This window comes from Heloderma suspectum, chromosome 7 (assembly GCF_057233095.1).
Source record: "Heloderma suspectum isolate Gila_16-S chromosome 7, 16-S_ref, whole genome shotgun sequence".
NCBI lineage: Eukaryota > Metazoa > Chordata > Lepidosauria > Squamata > Helodermatidae > Heloderma > Heloderma suspectum.
In genome coordinates this window covers 7,355,700-7,375,000 of record NC_139464.1, presented here as the reverse complement: position 1 = coordinate 7,375,000, position 19,301 = coordinate 7,355,700, and the positions used below count along the sequence as shown (strand labels likewise).

The 19,301-nt window shown below is 43.8% G+C and overlaps 1 protein-coding gene across 4 annotated transcripts in view; it reads right to left on the bottom strand.

Annotated features, from left to right (window-relative positions):
* The window catches only part of CHCHD3 (coiled-coil-helix-coiled-coil-helix domain containing 3), a 286,033-nt gene that overhangs the window by 6,072 nt on the left and 260,660 nt on the right, over nt 1–19,301 (bottom strand). For all 4 annotated transcript variants that reach the window (XR_014784221.1, XR_014784222.1, XM_084809043.1 and 1 more), the window contains one exon: nt 6,095–6,230. Coding sequence is in view for 2 of the 4 variants with exons in the window: in XM_084809043.1 (XP_084665169.1) it covers nt 6,095–6,230 (136 nt within the window). In the remaining 2 variants the exon portion in view is untranslated. The remainder of the gene's footprint in view (nt 1–6,094; nt 6,231–19,301) is intronic.

The window sequence follows — 19,301 nt, the reverse complement described above, 5'->3', positions numbered from 1 at the left end:
CTTCGAAACCCAGCTTGTACTTCCGGTAGTTCTCGGTTTGCATACTGCTGAAGCCTAGCTTGTAGGATGTTGAGCATCACCTTGCTGGCATGTGAAATGAGCGCAATTGTGCGGTAGTTTGAACACTCTTTGGCGTTGCCCTTCTTTGGAATTGGAATGTAAACTGACCTTTTCCAGTCTTGTGGCCACTGTTGAGTGTTCCAGATTTGTTGGCATATTGAATGCAGCACTTTAACAGCATCATCTTTTAGGATTTTAAATAGCTCAGCTGGAAGACTGTCATCTCCGCTAGCTTTGTTGTTACTAATGCTTCCTAAGGCCCACTTGACTTCACTCTCGAGGATGTCCGGCTCAAGTTCAGTGACCGCACTATCATGGCTATCAGGGACATTCAGATCTTTCCTGTATAGTTCTTCTGTGTATTCTTGCCACCTCTTCTTAATCTCATCTGCTTCTGTTAGGTCCCTGCCTTCTTTGTCCTTTATCATGCCCGTCTTTGCACAAAACGTTCCCTTGAGAGCTCCAATTTTCTTGAAGAGATCTCTAGTCTTTCCCATTCTGTTGTTTTCCTCGATTTCTTTGCATTGTTCATTTAAGAAGGCCTTCTTGTCTCTCCTTGCTATTCTCTGGAACTCTGCATTCAGTTGGGTATATCTTCCCCTTTCTCCCTTGCTTTTTGCTTCGCTTCTTTCCTCAGCTACTTGTAAAGCCTCATCAGAGAGCCACTTGGCTTTCTTGCATTTCTTTTTCTTTGGGATGGATTTCGTTGCTGCCTCCTGAACAACGTTACGGACCTCCGTCCATAGTTCCTCAGGCACTCTGTCTATCAGGTCTAATCCCTGAAATCTATTCCTCACCTCCACTATATATTCATCAGGGATATGATTTAGGTCATACCTGAGTGGTTTAGTGGTTTTCCCTACGTTCTTCAATTTAAGCCGAAATTTTGCAAGAAGCAGCTCATGATCTGAGCCACAGTCAGCTCCAGGTCTTGTTTTTACTGACTGTATGGAGCTTCTCCATCTTTGGCTGCAAAGGACATAATCAATCTGATTTCGATATTGACCATCTGGTGATGTCCATGTGTAGACTTGAATTACTGTGATGTTGAATGGTTTGCCTTGGATTCGTACTGAGATCATTCTATCATTTTTAAGATTGTACCCCAGTACTGCTTTTCCCACCCTTTTGTTGACTATGAGTGCTACTCCATTTCTTCTAAGGGATTCTTGCCCACAATAGTAGATATGATAGTATATAGTAGTAATAGTAGTCACCTGAATTAAATTCGCCCATGCCTGTGCATTTTAGTTCGCTGATTCCCAAGATGTCGATGTTCAATCTTGCCATCTCATGTTTGACCACCTCCAGCTTACCTTGATTCATTGATCTGACATTCCAGGTTCCTAAACACACACACACAGATACACACACATACATACACATGCACACATATATATGTGTGTATATATACATATACACACACATATATGTGTGCATGTGTATGTATGTGTGTGTGTGTGTGTGTGTGTCTCTCTCTGTATGTGTGTGTGTGTGTGTGTGTGTATCTCTCTCTCTCTCTCTGTGTACGTGTGTGTGTGTGTGTACGAGCATGTGTGTGTGTATACACACACACACACACACCACACATTCTGAGCTCCTTGGGGGAAGGGTGCAATTCTTAAAAATGAAGCAACATTAATATTATGTATTTGGCCAACAGGCTGATTTTTCAGTTGTTGTTGTTCAGTCGTTCAGTCGCGTCCGACTCTTCGTGACCCCATGGACCATAGCACACCATATATATCTAATACATGGATTTCTGCCCACAGAATCTGAGCCGAAAGGGGACTGATGTACCACCTATCAAAGCGGGCAAATGAGAACTCACAGGTCATGTACAGCCTATTAAACTATGAGCTGAAAGTTGAATGTCTTGAGCATCAAAGGAAAAAGATACTTTCATCTGTGTAAATCAAGCTGTGTGTGCAGTTTGGCATTCTTCAAAAAGAAGGGTTGCTATTAATTTCTAACGCTATCCATTTTGATGAAGAGAGGCTCAAGGAGATTCGGTACTGAGCCTCCCAGGATCCGGAACCCAATGTCTCTACATTTCATGCCACTTTCTTACAGGTTGTATAGATGGCTGTTTTTCTTAAGGTAATGGCAGTCGCACTCCTCTTATTATGTCCATACTATCCTTGCTCTTGCCGTAGAAATGGGGTCCCCAACGTGTGCTCGTGGGCAACAATATGCCCATGTATAGCTCTTTTGATGCCCATCAGGAGCTCTGCTCCTCCTGAATTTTATTTTGTTTCTTAAGATTTTCATCGTTATTATTATTTAACTGAGAGGCTGGTGTGATGAAAAACAAAAGGCTGCCCTCCGGGGCCATCTTTATTTGGGTTCAAAAGAGTGGCTTTGTGTTTTAGAGCTTAGACCCCACCTATGCCTGGTAGTTAGGTTCTTGGGAAAGTTACTTTTCTTTTAGTCTCACCAGTTTGTCTTCTGTGAAAGGAGTGTTTTGTGCCCCACTGTGGCAGCCATTTGTGAGAGCACACACAACACTCTCAAAATTCCAAATATACCCACTGACCCAAAAAAGGTTGGGGACCCCTGCAGTAGAATCACATGACCTATACTACTAAGGGGGTGGGCAGACTATAGCCCTGCATTGGAAAAAAAACTGCCCACATCTCTAAAAAGGGAGATATTTAATCCAATGCAGGAGGGATGGGACATTTTCTTTCATAGAAAACAATATATTTTTTTAAAAAAAATATGGGGCATGGCTGAAAAGAAACGGAAATTCTCTGCTGTTTGTCAGTTAAGCCTGCATGAACACTCATGTGACGTGGAAGTGTGCATTTTTGAAAGAACTGAAAACAGAAGATGGAAACTTTTTTTAAAAAAAAAATAAAGAACATTACTGTCAGGACTGATTCTGAGCATATGGAGATAGTTATCAGTTCAGATTCAGAAGGGGAACAGCAAGAACCAAGGGAGGCATCTTCCCCAGCCAGTTCAGATAAGATATGGTTAGGCATGCTTCTCAGGTTACTAGCACCCAGATGCCTGGGCCTAAAGCCTCCCCACCTCCTCCGTGAGAATCCAGGAGGAGGAGGAGGAGGAGAGCGCTGGGCGTGACCTGAGGGATGCTAGACCGCGGCGCAGAGCAAAGCGGGAAAAGTTAGAGGTGGCGCTCAGATGGTCGACCCGGTTGGCGATGCGTGAGGGTCAATGGAGGGGAGCATCACTGGAAGGGAGGGGCATCCCTCCCTAAGTTATTCTAGCCAGCACGTCCCTGTTCAAACTGCTAGCAACATCGTAGCTCCCATTTGGGTCCCCTGCTGTTATTCCTTTGTAGCCTGAGAGTCTTCGGGGCTTTGCATCTGTAATGACGCTGTTGATAGTGAATCAAAGACGTGAGACTGAAGCCTCTCTTCTTGTGTGTGTGCACGAGGAAGGTGGCGGCCAAGGGAATGTGACAGTTCCACAGGCATAGGTGGGGAAATGCACCTCATCAGCAGTCCAAAAGAGACACTGCAGGTCACACAGCCGTCTCCAAAGCAACAGACATGCTACCTTGGTGGGAGAACTACATTTTCACATCCACTCCATTGGTGTTTGAGTGACACGACTTGGAGGGAAGATAGCCAAATCCTCTGTATTAGGAGAGTTATAAGCCTGTGGCCATTTCTCAAACCAAGAACCGCCTATACATACTGCCGTCCTGGAAGCTAACTTGGGCTCAGAGGTCAAAGCAGACTGTTAAACTAGGATGTCAAAAGAATATTGCCTGAATCAAAAAGAAAATGAAGTATAACCAGATGTGAAGGAAATTAGAGGAATAAGTTGTTGAATTCTAGGTTTGTACATCACCTAAACTGAGCAACCCTTTGGAACTGGAGGTGGAGTTGGAATCCTGGGGAAACCACCACGTTAGCCAGAGCTACTGACAATGCACAAATGTTGGTTTCTGCTAGCACATGGATGCCACAGTCACTTTTGAGCAGTGAGAACTAGTGGAATTTGGAAGAATGAGACTTGTCCTTGAGCAAATTTGAGGACTGCAACTGTGATTAGTGATTGAGTACTGAGATAAAAAGCTTCCTGCATCCTGCCCCCTCAAAGTTGCAAACCTAAATGGAAATAACCAAATAAAATAGGATTCCCTCCTGCTTCTCTTCTCTGCCACCAACAGAAGCAGAACAGCAGGAGGGCTGTAAGGATCTACCCTGCAGGATATAAAGTGAGCAAGTCGGAAACTACAGGAAGAGAGAAAAACATACAGGGCAATGGGGAGCAAGCAACAATCATGCATCTATAAAGATGCATAATTGGCCCTTTCCATCTCTCAGTTCCATGCATACGGTCTATGCCAGCTTATTGGGTTCTCTTGAGAGAATCCACAAAGTAAACTTGGCAAGCTGCCTTGACAACCATTATAAATTGGCGTGTCCCTGAATTTGCAGACATGCAAAGCAAGCAAACGATAGCCATACAAGCTAGAGCGTGGCTTCTGGCGTTACCACTCTACTGGGGATACTCTCTGAAAGAGAGCAAGCCAACTTCATGGAAATGGAATTATAGTAAGAACAGAGAAGGGTCACTTATAAAGCACTACCATGAGCGAGGCAACTGGAGGTGCAATTGACGGCCTCTGCTGACAATATGACTGCAGAGCTGGATGCCTCCCAGTAAGGTGTCCTCTCGTCAGAGCCCTGTTGAAATGATTGGGAATGCAGCAAGATAAAAGCTGCAGCCACCACTCACCAGAGTTGCTTACTCGTAATTGTTGTTCTCCAATTGCCCACTGAGGGAAATTTCTAGAGCTCAGATAAAAGTCAGAGTGTGCACATCCCCATTCTTTCGGAAGGCTGCCGGGCCCATGCTTAAGTACATGAGCCTTCACTTCCCGCTTGGACGCCACAGTAAGTCTGCATGACTAGTAACCCATCAACTTAAACTCCTGTCCCACCCCCTGTTTTTGCAGTCTTGAGCAGGCAGTTTATGGGAGGTTTCTCTAGCCCTTGTCAGACTACTATACAAGCTGCATCCCGCTTGGTGGGTGAAAGGTTGTGAAGGGCTGGGCTACAAAACCAGGAAAGATGAGCAGGGTGGATGACTGCACACTAGATATTAAAGTTAAGATGTAGCATGAACAACAACATGTTGTTCTTCATGATGTTCTTCATGTTGTTCAACATGATGTTGGCCTGCAAACGTCCTAGGAGAAAAGATATCTGTCTTTTGTTTCCCATATGTCTGCTCTAGTATTAGATTAGAGGGACAAAATAGGTGTGTGGGAAGCTGGTGTGTGGGTACGACTTTAGCTGAACCATGCAAACCAGACAAGAAGCTGGAACTGAAGAAATCCAAAAAATATGTAAGCTGGTATTAGTGGGCCAAGGAGGGTGCTACTATCTAGTAAGGAGGTTTCCAAGCAGTTTTGTACAGAGTTAATGAAATATGGAAGAATCAATATTTGCAACAGCATAACTCAAAACTGGCTAAAAGCAACAAAAGATGGAAGAGGATTTAGAAGTACATCAAATGCAGACACGGATCCAATCCTTACGACTGCGGCTAAGTTTACCTGCTATTAGTCAGAACGTAAAGGCTGCCTTCTACTGAGTCAGACCCTTGGTCCATCTAGTCCAGTACTGTCAATAATGACTGGCAGTGGCTCTCCAGGGTTTCAGGCAGGAGGTTTTTTTCCAGCCCTACCTGGAAATGCTGGGGATAGAAGCTGGGACCTTCTGCATGCAAAGCAGGAGCTCTACTACTGAGCTATGGCCCCAACCAGCCTTGGAAACCACAAGGGAGCCCCAACGCTCCCCAATCCCCTTGGGATTTAAGCAAGATTCATAAAGACAGCTAAATGGAGTTAAATGAAGAGAATGTATAAATCAAAAGCAAAATGGGCCGAATCCAAGAGACAGTAAAGCAACAGACAAAGAGGTAGAGAGAATAAGTACATTACAAAATTACCAAAGACAGGAAACTGCCCCCCCAAAAAAAACCCTAGAGAGATCTCTAAAGAGACATCTCAGTGTTGCCCTGCTCCTTTGAACTGCTTTTCCGTACCCACCTGCTTGGCATGGTTGACACACTTGAAGTACTCGCTGGCCAGGGCTGAACAGCTGAGCGTCTGCTGGGAATTTTGCTGGTAGCACTGGAGGATTTTGTTCTGCAGGTCAGCACACACTGGGGTAGACTTATATCGCCTAGAAGGAGGGGGGAAGCAAGAAGAACAAAGGTGTTTAATGGGTGTTTTCACCCTAAGTTATAAGAAACCAAGTGTTTTTGTTTATAGAAGAAACTAAATATATGTCCAAATAAATATTTTCTTATTTATGTGTTTAAATTATGATCACATAACAAGTGCCCTGTGGTACCAGTCTAAGGGTCCCATCCAGTCCAGCATCCTGTCTGAACAGTGGCCAAAAAGATGCCCTCAGAAGACCACAAGCAGCAACTGGCTATTAGAAGATATTGCCTCTGGACATTTATTTATTTATCTACAACATTTATATACTGCTCCACACCTAAACAGATTCCAGAGTGGTGAACAATAAAAGACAAAAAGAATGAACACCATATTAAACTTTAAAACAACAACAACAACAACAGGATACCAATAAACATTTTGGCTGGTCAATCAAGGAAGGCTTCTTGAAATGAAGATGTTTTCAGCGGTTGCCAAAAACAGCACAACATTGGTGCCTGCCTGACCTTGAGGGGCAGGGAGTTCCACAGAAAAGGAGCCATCACACTGAAGGCTCTTCTCCAGGTGGACTCCAATCGGGCCATAGGTCCATGTGGAACCCCAGGAGCATCCCATCTGATGACCTCAGTGACCAAACTAGTTGGAAGGGAAAAGGCACTCTTGTTCCATTTAGGGACAAGGATGTTCCATTTAGCTATGATGGCTAATATCTATTGATAAGAACCATGATGTGGGAGGACTTTGAGAACTGGTTCCTCATGTGGATTGGGGCATCCTGACCACATAATTACAACTTTTTCTCTCTCTTTTTTGGGAGGGGGACTGTTCTGTTGTAGTTAAATTCCATACCCCAAATTATACCACTGCAAAGCTGCCCATACAACATGTGCCCATGGAGATCCCTTTCCCATCAGCAATCATACTGGAAAGATAGCAAGGTGACTCATAACTGTATACATAAACCACTGTAGCTATTCTAAACTGCACAGAATAGCTCACGGAAGTTACTGGCAGCCTGCACTGCACCCTACAAAAGAAGAACGGTAAGCAAAAATTAGGATATATCACTTGTGGCTCAACCAACAACATATGGTTAGTACTAGAAAAGGGAGAACAAGCTCTTGATGAAAATATGTAAGAACAAATTAAATCATTATCCAAATTAACGATTTGGTTATCTTTTCATAAACTCCCTGCTAATGATTTACAAGTTATCTGTATGCAAATATTTTTGAAATAGTTAAGAACAAAGCATCTTTCACGGTCGGTTTCTTAAAACATAGGCCATCACAGACAGACAAATGGGATGGATTCTCAAGGGCAAGGATCATACTAGTGTTTCACCAAGTTTTAAAATGTCTGTGTACACATTCTGATTAGTTTCATATCAGGGGTTGGACCCAGAGACCCATGAGTGGAGGGAAACCACCAGTAATGCAGATCCACAAATGCTGCGTAAGTGCTAGTGAAAGTCTGCACAGTGCTAGAATAAGAGCGGTTCTATAAAAATTCTAATGCTTCCACTTGCACATGTGAGAAAAGATCTTTGGATTTAACTTCATTTCTCTTGTGCAAAGCTCTAGTGCAGTCGTCCCCTTGTTGGCTGGGGATGATGGGAGTTGCAATCCAACACCTCTACAGGGCATTAGGTTGGGGAAGGTTGAGACAGTGTAAGGTGTAGAAGAGTCCTTTCATGAACAGAAGTCACATTCTACATGTGGAAGGGCATCTTTGGATCCAACCCTAGGCTTGTTAATAGCCATTCAACTAGTATCCTGTGATGAGTAAAAGTTGCTTTCGAGGCAACCAAGTACAGATGCTGTTAGAAACCACAAGAGAGATTGTTACTCCCCACCCCACCCCCACTTTAAGGCTATCAATGTGCCACAAATGACTAATATGGGTATATGTAGGCTACTAAATTGGGGGGATGGCCTAGCAACTTTTATGGACTTACTTCCAACACTAGTATCATACCATATTCAAAGCAAACCTACAACCCAAACAAGTAACGCATGCTATGTAATTCAGGAACCACAATATATAAAATACACTCACAGGATATTTGTTCTTTGAAGAATTAATGATCAGGAACCAAAATTTCTCAAGTACTCAATGTATATAGCCAACTTTCCCTAGTCCACGCAAACACAAAAAACACAAATACATTTTGCCAGTTTGGCTAGTTACCAAAGTTTGTTCAGCCATTCTTTCAATAATAGGTTTGCAATCAGCATATGTTCCTTCCTTACAGTCCATCTCAGGATGGTACCAAGACATTTACTAGATTAACAAGAATTATGTAATCAAGCATAGTTTGGGTTACCAAAGTTCTTGTATCACCTCCTTTCATAAATTAAGTTGATGCTGATTTACATGGAAAATAGTTGCCTTTTTTGCTGGCTCATCTCCAACATTTATGCGGCCCAGTATAGATTTTATGCAATCCTATGGCATTAAGTGCCAATCTTCATTCCTGTTCTTTCCAGTCAAGGGAACACTTCCTTCCAAATTAGTGTGGCCATGTATCCCCCTCCCGCCGCAAAAAAATTATACAAGCTCAAGAGCTCATCTAAACACTTCCCTCCCATTGCCAGCAACGGGAGGGAGTGATTTTTCCTCTGTCCACAGATAGAAGAAAAACACTATAAGGTCATCTCCCTTTTAACTTCCGCTCAACTGGCAAGAGCCAACAGGGCTTTGGAAGGAAGAGAGCACTCTGATCGCTGAGCACTCCATTGAGAGAACAGCATTACTTTCTTAGCCACTTTTACATGTGAATTGTGTGCCATTTACTTTACAGGGTTGGTCTGAATTAGCCTCACATTTCACTTTGCAGGCCTTCTTCACCATGGTAAGGGAGTGTTACTGACAACACAGAGCCACTATGATGCTGGCAGCCACAGCAGGCCATGCCTCCAATCTCTCTACCGTTATTGCCCAGAGAACTGAGGAGTGCAGGTTGAGTTCCCTTCGTTTGGTGATGAAATCACCACATCACTTGCTAAATATATCTCATTCATCTATTTCAAAAAATGGAACAGGAATGTACACATTTCTCCCAAAAATCCAATATGCAGCTAAAACACATCTTCCAGCTAGTATTACCACGGGCTAAACTTCCTGGAAGATGGACTGTTGGCAAAGGACAGGTTGCACCTCACAAAGGCTGGGAAGAATGTGTTTGGCCACAGATTTAGGAATGTACGAAAGTCACTTACCTTTTCGCTTCTCCCCCCGAAGTTCAGGCAATGGGGGGGAGGCATCCCGCCTTGCCCGGCCGAAATTCAGGCCGGGGGGGGAGGCGCCCCACCCGGCCGAAATTCAGTCCGGGGAGAAGTGCCCCGTCTCCCCGGCCGCGAAACAAAAAGTAAAAAAAAAAAAAAAAAAGACCCCGTGATAGGCTACATGACGATTTACGTAGCCTATCACGGCTAGATTTCCAAAGTCAGCCGTGATAGGCTACGTAAATCGTCACGTAGCCTATCACGGGTGACTTTGGGGAAAAAAAAGCACGTATGGGCGCCACCATTTGCGTTCCTTATTTTGGCACGTCTAGTCTACGTAAAGATTTACGTAGACTATGGCGAAAATAAGGGCAACGCAAATAGCATGCCCTTATTTTCGCCGTAGTCTACGTAAATCTTTACGTAGACTAGACGTGCCAAAATAAGGAACGTAAATGGCGGCGCCTCATGGGCGCCGCCATTTGCGTACGCGCTTTTTTTTTTCTTCCCCAAAGTCACCCGTGATAGGCTACGTGATGATTTACGTAGCCTATCACGGTTGACTTTGGAAATCTAGCCGTGATAGGCTACGTAAATCGTCACGTAGCCTATCACGGGTGTTTGTTTGTTTTTTTACTTTAGTTTTTTTGCAATGGCGGTGGCGGCAGCAGGTCGGGAGACCGGCCGCCGCCCCCACCCGCCACGAACCACCGCCGAACTGCCGCCAGGACCCACCGCCGAGAGGGACATTCGCCGAAGGTAAGTCCCGTCCCGGGGGGGGGGTGGGGGGCCAGCGGAGAATTTCCCAACCAACTTCGGGGGGCCGAATGCGTCAGTGCTCGGCCTCCTGAAGATTCGGGGAGAAATTCTCCGCAATCCCTACACAGCTTGAAGAACTTCATCAGGAGGGCTTTAAACTGAATCCTACAGGGAAGGGAGACATAACGTTGGGGGTAGCAATGGACAAAGGTTCATGCACCGCAATGGAGAGAACAGCTCTAATAGCGCCCCAAAATAGTCTTCACAAACATGTAGGAAGAAAGCCAGACCATGAAGGACATGGTCTTCGATGTCTATATACTAATGCCCAGAGTATGGGAAACAAGCAGAACGAACTTGAACTCTTAATACAGGAGGGAAAGTATGACTTGATAGATAGGTGAGATGACTCTCATGACTGGAATACAGCAATTTAAGGATATAACTTGTACAAAAAGAACAGGAGGAACAGAAAGGGAGGTGGAGTTGCACTGTATGTGAAAAATACATGTCACTGCACAGAAATACAGGAGGATGAACTTGGTAGCCCCATCAAGAGCATCTGGGTTAAAATAAATGGAGCAAAGAATAAAAGGAACCTGGTGGTCGGAGTCTCCTACCGGCCACCCAATCAAGAAGAGGACGAGGATGAAACTTTTGAAAAGCAAATAGCGAATGTTTCAAGGAAGCATGATGTAGTAGTAATGGGGGACTTCAATTTCCCTGAAATGTGTTGGGAGACAAATTCTACAAAACACGGCCCCTCCAGGAAACTGCTGACTTGTGTGGTGGATAACTTCCTCCTACAGAAAGTAGAGGACTGGCTATCCTTGACTTGATCCTAACCAACAGAGATGACTTAGTGGATAAAGTAGCAGTTCCAGGAACTCTGGGGGAAAGCGGCCATGTTATACTTGAGTTCATGGTTCTAAAGGAAGCAAAAGCCGTGTATAGCCAAACCTGTACCCTGGATTTTAGGAAAGCTGATTTTAATAAACTCAGAACAATGATAAATCCCATGGCAAGCAACTCTAACGAGAAAAGGAGTCCAAGATGGGTGGGAGCTTTTAAAAAAGGGAATTCTCAAGGCACAATTACAAACAATTCCAACAAGAAGAAAAGGTGGAAGACAACAGAAGAAGCCAATGTGGCTTCACAAAAACTTAGAGATGACCTGCAAACAAAAAAGGACACATTCAGGAAGTGGAAGAAAGGCCAAGCAACAAAGGAAGAGTACAGGCAGGTAGCACAGAATTGCAGGGTTGGCGTCAGGAAGGCTAAAGCTGAGAACGAGCTGAGGTTAGCGAGGGAGGCTAAAAGCAACAAAAAGGCTTTCTTCAGATACGTACATAGTAAAAGGCAGAGGAAAGAAATGGTGGTTCAGCTATTAAATAAGGATGGCAAAATGATAACAGATGACAAAGGAAAGGCAGAGGTGCTCAATTCCTACTTTGGCTCAGTCTTCTCCCAAAAGAGGGTCTATGACCCCCCCGGAAAGGCGAAGAACAGGCTGAAGGGGTAGGATTGCAGCTTGAGATCGATAGGCATATGGTCAAGGAACACCTAATTACTTTGAATGAGTTCAAATTTCCAAGGCCAGATGAACTGCATCCTAGAGTAATAAAGGAACTGGCAGAAGAAGTCTCAGAACCACTGTCTATTATCTTTGAGCAATCACGGAGGACAGGGGAAGTGCCAGATGACTGGAGGAGGGCTAACATTGTCCCTATCTTCAAAAAGGGTAAAAATGAGGAACCTGGGAACTACACACCAGACAGTCTGACATCAATCCCTGGGAAAATTCTGGAGCAGATAATAAAGCAATCAGTCTGTAAGCACCTTGAAAACAATGCAGTGATTACTTGAAGCCAACATGGATTTGTCAAGAACAAATCCTGCCAGACAAATCTGATATCATGTTTTGATCAAGTAACTTCCCTTGTCCCCTTCATGGATCACTGCCTTGTTGTGGCAAAGGGGCTTGCGTAACTCAGTGAAGCCATAACTATGCCATGCAGGGCCACCCAAGACGGACAGGTCATGGCAGAGAGTTCTGACAAAATGTGGTCCACTGGAGAAGGAAATGGCAACCCACTCCAGTATTCTTGCCAAGAAAACCCCATGGAACAGATCACAAGGCTAAAAGAGATGACGCCGGAAGATGAGCCCCTCAGGTCGGAAGGTGTCCAGTATATTACTGGGGAAGAGCAGAGGGTATTTCCAAGTAGCGCCAGAAAGAGTGAAGCGGCTGGGCCAAAGCCGAAAGGACACTCAGCTGTCGATGTGTCTGGTGGTGAACAGAAAATCCGATGCTGTAAAGAACAATATTGTTTAGGAACCTGGAATGTCAGATCAATGAATCAAGGTAAGCTGGAGGTGGTCAAACAGGAGATGGCAAGATTGAACATCGACCTCCTGGGAATCAGCGAACTAAAATGGACAAGCATGGGCAAATTTAATTCAGGTGACCATTATATCTACTACTGTGGGCAAGAATCCCTTAGAAGAAATGGAGTAGCACTCATAGTCAACAAAAGGGTGGGAAAAGCAGTACTGGGGTACAATCTCAAAAACGATAGAATGATCTCAGTACGAATCCAAGGCAAACCATTCAACATCACAGTAATTCAAGTCTATGCCCCAACCACTGAGGCCAAAGAAGCTGAGGTTGATCGGTTCTATGAAGACCTACAACACATTCTAGAACTAACATCAAAAAAAGATGTCCTCTTCATCATAGGGGATTGGAATGCTAAAGTAGGAAGTCAAGAAATCACCGGGATAACAGGCAAGCATGGCCTTGGTGTACAAAATGAAGCAGGACAAAGACTCATAGAGTTTTGCCAAGAGAACATGCTGATCATAGCAAACACTCTTTTCCAACAACACAAGAGGCGACTACAAATGGACATCAGCAGATGGTCAATATCAAAACCAGATTATGTCCTTTGCAGCCAAAGATGGAGAAGCTCTATACAGTCAGTAAAAACAAGACCTGGAGCTGACTGTGGCTCAGATCATGAGCTGCTTCTTGCAAAATTTCGGCTTAAATTGAAGAACGTAGGGAAAACCACTAAACCATTTGAGTAGAAAACATTGAGTTGGATAGACAAATAGTCTGACTTGGCATAAGTCAGCTTCCTGTGTTCCACACTGTCATGGGACTGACTATGCCCGGATGGAAGGCAGACCAGGCCAAGTAGAGTGCTCTACTCCTCTTTGCCATTACTTTCCTATGAACTTACTGCTGCCACTAGGTAGAATTCTTTTTTCCCTAGCTGCCTCCAGCAAACAGCCTAAAAACCTTCTGGGTCTCTTGCAAACAATCTTAGGTAGTGTGGGTTTTGGCTTCTAGGTATAGGGTGGGTAACCCAACAAGAAAAGAGACAACACAATTTAACCAACAACATTTTACAAGTTTAATGAAAAAGTATTATTTTAGGGAAAGGGTTTTTAACATCTGAATAGTTACAGCACACACACACACCACAAGAGCAAAACAACCTAAGAAAATAACCAGGGGAAACACATCCAGCTATTTCTAATTAGGCTGTGTCCCTATTTTCCAAGTTCTTCATAACAATATCTTACTTTCAGATTCTCAGCTTTTCCAAGCATTTCAAGCCCCAAGCAGCTCTCCGATGTTCTTTCTTTTTCTGATTCTGGTTTCTACTTCTTTCTGATTCTTCTTTCCTTCCAACCTTTCTCTGTATTTTAGTCTTCATCTACCCAACTGCCCTTTTTTGCTTTCACTTTTGTGTGTGCATAAGCTAGCCTGTGCACTTGTGCCTTTGACCAATCAGGAGGCCTCACCTTTGCCCTAAATTTCTTCTGCTGAGTTCTTTACAAAAATTTAAAAGCCTCTGCATCTTGCAGAACTGAAATCTATCTTTTTCCAACCTACATAGTTCTTGGCACCACAATGAAAACAAAACCCCTTTTATAAGCTTCTTATGTACGTGACCTCTTGCTAAAACTTGCTTTCCAGGCCTGGTGGCACTGAAGCATTTGGTTTCCTGAATTTTTGATCCAATGGAAAAAAGAGATGAAGTCAAAGGCTGTGTGTGTGTGTGTGTGTGTGTGTGGTTTTATTCCAAGAAGTAGCCATATGTATTTTGGTCCTGAGTAGGGGCCTTCTTCAGGGGTTAGATTTTTTATATATATAAATGCTTGCAGAGATCTTTGAAAAAGATAAAATCTGCAACTTAACGTTTTGCCTTTTAATTCAACACGTACAGAAAAGAAATAACCCCATAGTACCCAAACCAAACTATATACAACATCTGAAGGCAATTCTGTTCCTTCAAACACACTATATAAAAATGCATCACCACCAAATGCTCAAGATGCAAAGATGGTTTAACCCTCAAACAACCCCTGCTGCCCGGACTTGCACGACATGGGAAGCCAAGCACCCACAGGCACCCTGCAGAAATGGTGCCTGTGGGCACCCAACACAATGCAACAGCCCCTGTGGGTAAATTAACCCACAGTGGGCTATCGTGATATATGCAAACAGGCCCAATATCCCTGCACCAATCTGCATATAGGACATGACTGGGCCAGGAGGTACAGCCCTATATCCTCTGTAAAACTGATTTGCATATTGCATTTTCTAGACTGTGGGCTGGATAGTCATGGTGAAGTATTATGCAGCTATGTTACTTGCTTCTTTAAAAATTTGTGGTCTTCAGAATTGGATCTTAAGAAGGAATTCACCAGCATTAACACATTCACCTACTATGCTTGCAGAAGCATTCAGGTACACATTGGCTTACAAGGCTGTTCCCAGGACTGGACAGCACAATGTGTGAATCAGTTCTTGGTTGAGAGATTTCATCCTTCTGTTTTTCTGGGCTGACAACATTGGGAGCTAATGGGGCATCCAGAATTTTTCACAGGCTGTTTGCTTCCTTAGAGAGTTTATCTGGGGAGCGTCAAGACACCCGGGTCCCTGACAGAGCCCACTCATCCCCAGTTTTTTTTCAAATGAGCAACTGACAGACCTGAGCTGAGATTTGAGTAGTACCACCCATTTTAATTGTTTCCTGGGAGGTTTACAGTGTCATAATATGAGAACTGATGCTGCAGAGTCTGCAACTGATAACCGTGAGGCCTGCAGCTGCACGAGTCCCAAATAAAACTTGAAAGGAAGCAATGTGTGCATGCTTTGTGTGACTTATGACTCACTGCTCTCATGATTCACCACTTCTAATGAAACCTAATGGCAGGCCTGCTGAGGACTACTAATGCGTTTTGTTCAGAGAATCACTGTAAGCAAAGCAATTAACCCAAACTTAAAATTGCTCCTGAACTGTCCGGATGAGGTAATTCAGATGGGATGACTTTGCCCCCTTAATAAAAGTCCTCAATGTGGGGGACAAATAGTGCACATTCACAACTCATCTTACAGTAGTTTTGCCAGGGCTGTACTAAACAACATGAAGGTTGTATATCGAATGATATTTGGGAGGTTTTTCAACGCTCTGATCAGTACCTAGAGTCACAGGGTGAAAATCTTCAGGAGGCCACCGTTTTCCACCCTAGCCTCATGACAAGATCCTCCATTTGCCAAGCCCCACAGATTTTCCCAACTTGCAAAACGGATAAAGCAGCTAAAAGCTTTAAGACCAGGCTCAGATTGCTTGAGCAAGTGAGTTGATACTAGGGCCATGCATTTAAACATTTGGTCTCGGCCCCTAGGAATTTGAATCCCCCCTCCTACCCTGCCAAGACACATATTAAAGAGCCACACGGAATTACAACCTCACTGGTTTATTTTTCTGGAAATAGATTTACAATCAATAGCAAAATAAAAGGCCCAAAGATGCGTACTGGGCCAGGCACAAACAAAATGCCCAAGGCCAAGCAGGGAGCTTTCTGAAGAACATGTGGATCTAGACCTTCCACACTCAAGCCCAGCACTAACTACTACACTGTGTTGTATCCATTATGTAACTAAGAACTGCCCTGCTAGATCAGAATGAGGCTCCATACAATTCAGAATCCTGTTTCCTACAGTGGTCAAGACAGATGCTGCTGAGAGGCTCACAAGCAGTGCATGAAGGAAAGATAGGGTCGTACTTGTTTTGGTATGTTATTGTCAGATGCTTTGGACATGGTTTCAACAGCAGTCCAAGGATGGGTCTCTGCCCTACATGTCTTCCATGGCTGCTATCTCCTGCCCTCTTGACTCCATTCTCATTGCCCCTTCCAGTTCCCCTTCTCCATGCCTGATCCTCTGTTCATTCTCATGTTCCTACTTTTTTTGGCAAACATTTCCAAGCTTCAGAAATCTTCAAGGCAGTATTATACAAAATAAAAAACGTAAGCAAATTTACTTGATTGCTATAGACTAATCACAGGAGTTTGGATCTGCCTTGAAAAACAACAACGACTTAAAAAGCAAAAGGGCTTGGAAGGTTTGTTCCAGTTACAGGTATCAGGGAAGCTAGTAAGCCAGAAAATAGTTCAAAGCATATGCATTATTGCTGAACTACACTGACAGTCAGTATCACAGGACTTTGGGAGGTTTTAATGGCTTGCCTGTTAATCACTGGTTTTCAAAGATTTTTCATTGTTTATTTTTAGCAGGGGAAAGATTTTACCTTGCTTCTGAGCAAAACCCCCAAAGTAGTGTATACATGCATGTGGACTCCCCCATCCACTGAAGAGAACCCTGGGCCAAGTACTGGTAGATCTTGCTGTGTAAATAGTATCAGCTCCCTTGGCAGACAATGCACTGGATTAGCCACCTAGAAAGAAGCCCTGACCGCACTGAACGATTCCATTTGTTGTGCTCCCCTAATGTGCTGTTTACACTTTGGGGCAATGGCCAAATCACATTAACTGCCTAACATTAGCTAGCCACAAACAGACGGCAAAGCAACTTCCAATTCAGGAGACGGTGCATGGAAGAATCGAAGTACGCTATAGGGGATGTCTGCCTTACAAACAGCAAATGATCTCTATGAAGGAAGCGTCCTCTATACTGATGTACAAAAATTGCCATTTGGATGGTCACATGCAGCACCAAAACAACTATGTTGGATCAGACTTGGGTCAGGAGAGTTTCTGTCTCTCTCAGACCCTCCCCACTTCTCAGACAAGTCTAGCCAAACCTTTGCTTCTGCTGCAGCCGAAAGGGTGTCTCTCCTTGTAGTCTTTTATTCAAGCTGCCATTTTGTAATGTGAGTGAGAGGCAGGTGTACAAGCCATTTTGATAGTGAGCAGAGAGCTTTCATTTGGGGGCAATATAGAAATATAATGAATGAATGAATGAATGAATGAATGAATGAATGATACAAAGGGCTGCCCTTTGTATCTGCTGCAGCCATGAAGGATTAGATGAAAAACCTTGGGATGGCGAAGATGCTGTCTCCTCCCTGAAGTCTTTGAAGCTAAGCCACTGCCACAATACTCACATCATGACATTAGTTGAATTAAGGCTGGGGAAGGAAGCTAGACCATCTCTATTCATGTATTGCTCAGTTCTCCCCCATCAGACTGAATGGACGTATTTCTCGTAACTGTCAACAGATTATTAACAGGAGTGCAACATTTTTCCTCTTGTTTCAGTTAAGATAATAGTATAGAAGCACGTAGCTATATAAAAGAAAACTGTCTTTTCAAAGAACCCAGAAAGGGGGGAGGGGGAATGGAAGCAACTTTTCTGTGTAGACCTTTTTTTTTTTAAAAAAAAGAACCATATTGCTCATTATATTTCCAGGGCCTCCAGGAAAGCATCCCATTTAGAATATTCAAACAAAAAGAATCAACAACAACAAAGGGTTATCAAAAGCCACTCTGGTAAGCCAATACCCTTTCTGTATAATGGAGACAAAAGGAGCCCGCAGTGGAGGTATTGGATCTAGTCCCACAGGATTGGGGTCATTAAGTAATAACCACAAAAGTTAAGAGAAGGAACCCTAGTGAAAATTCTCAGCTCTTTGATGCTCACTGAATGGGAAGAATTCTTACACCACAAACTCTTGCCTTTCCATGGGCCCATATCATTGCCGAGATCTATTTCCATGATCTCTCTGTAGCAACTCAGAAGACTGTGCCTCAATTACAAACTTTTCACCTGCAAGCATTTTCATACAGAAAGCATTTCAAACCACTTCCCCAATGCCCAGAGACTGTTCTTGTCAGAAATGCGCTTGTGGGTTCCACATCTGAGATGCTCCATAATAAAATCAGTGTGAAATGTAGGCATTGTTTTCAGTTCTATCACAAGTTGACATCCCGGCATGCCATAGGAGTGACTAATCAGGGGTTACAGTGGGTGAGAGAGAGCACGCAAGCCTGAGGCCTGGTCCTGATTTCAGCCTGAGGAGCAGGGAACCAGTGTCCAAATAGGACCAGTAACTACTAATGGTGCTCTAGCTTGAACAGTAATAATCTGACTAGTATACCTTTTCTAGCCCCCTGAATTTTTAGCAGTGTGTGCGTGCATGCGGGTGCCACTGTGTGTGTGTAAAATTCATGAAATAGCCTGCTGTAAACAAAAGCTCAGGATGCATTACATGAATTAATCTTTCAAGTATTAGAGGACTTGGATTCTTGCACTGAGCAGGGGGTTGGACTCGACAGTCTTATAGGCCCCTTCCAACCCTACTGTTCTATGATTTTATGATTCTATAACTGTCCCCAATATTCAGCAATGACAAAACTATAGTAGAAAATGTTTTTGCTCTGCTCCAACCTGTCGTAGGCCAATCTTTTGTGTTGTAAGGACTGCGACAGGGAGATCTTACCTGCATCCCAATGCAAAATCACCCAAAACAAAGTCAGGTTCTGTTTTTCTGTGTGGTAGTGCTAATGAACTCACATCCATGAGGCTCTCCAGGGCAGTGCCCTAGAGAGCCTCATTGTCAAAATATACAACGGAGGATCTGGGATGGGGTCAATTTCTCTCACCCTCTGGGTCTGGTTCCTCTCCACACTTTGAGGCGTTGCACTAGGGCAGTAGTTTTCAAATGTCCTGCCTTCAGCAAACAATCCACGTTGGCGCATGCTCTGGAGAATCCTGAAGCTTCTCACAGAATCCATCAGCAATGCAGAGGATTCTGGGCCATGAC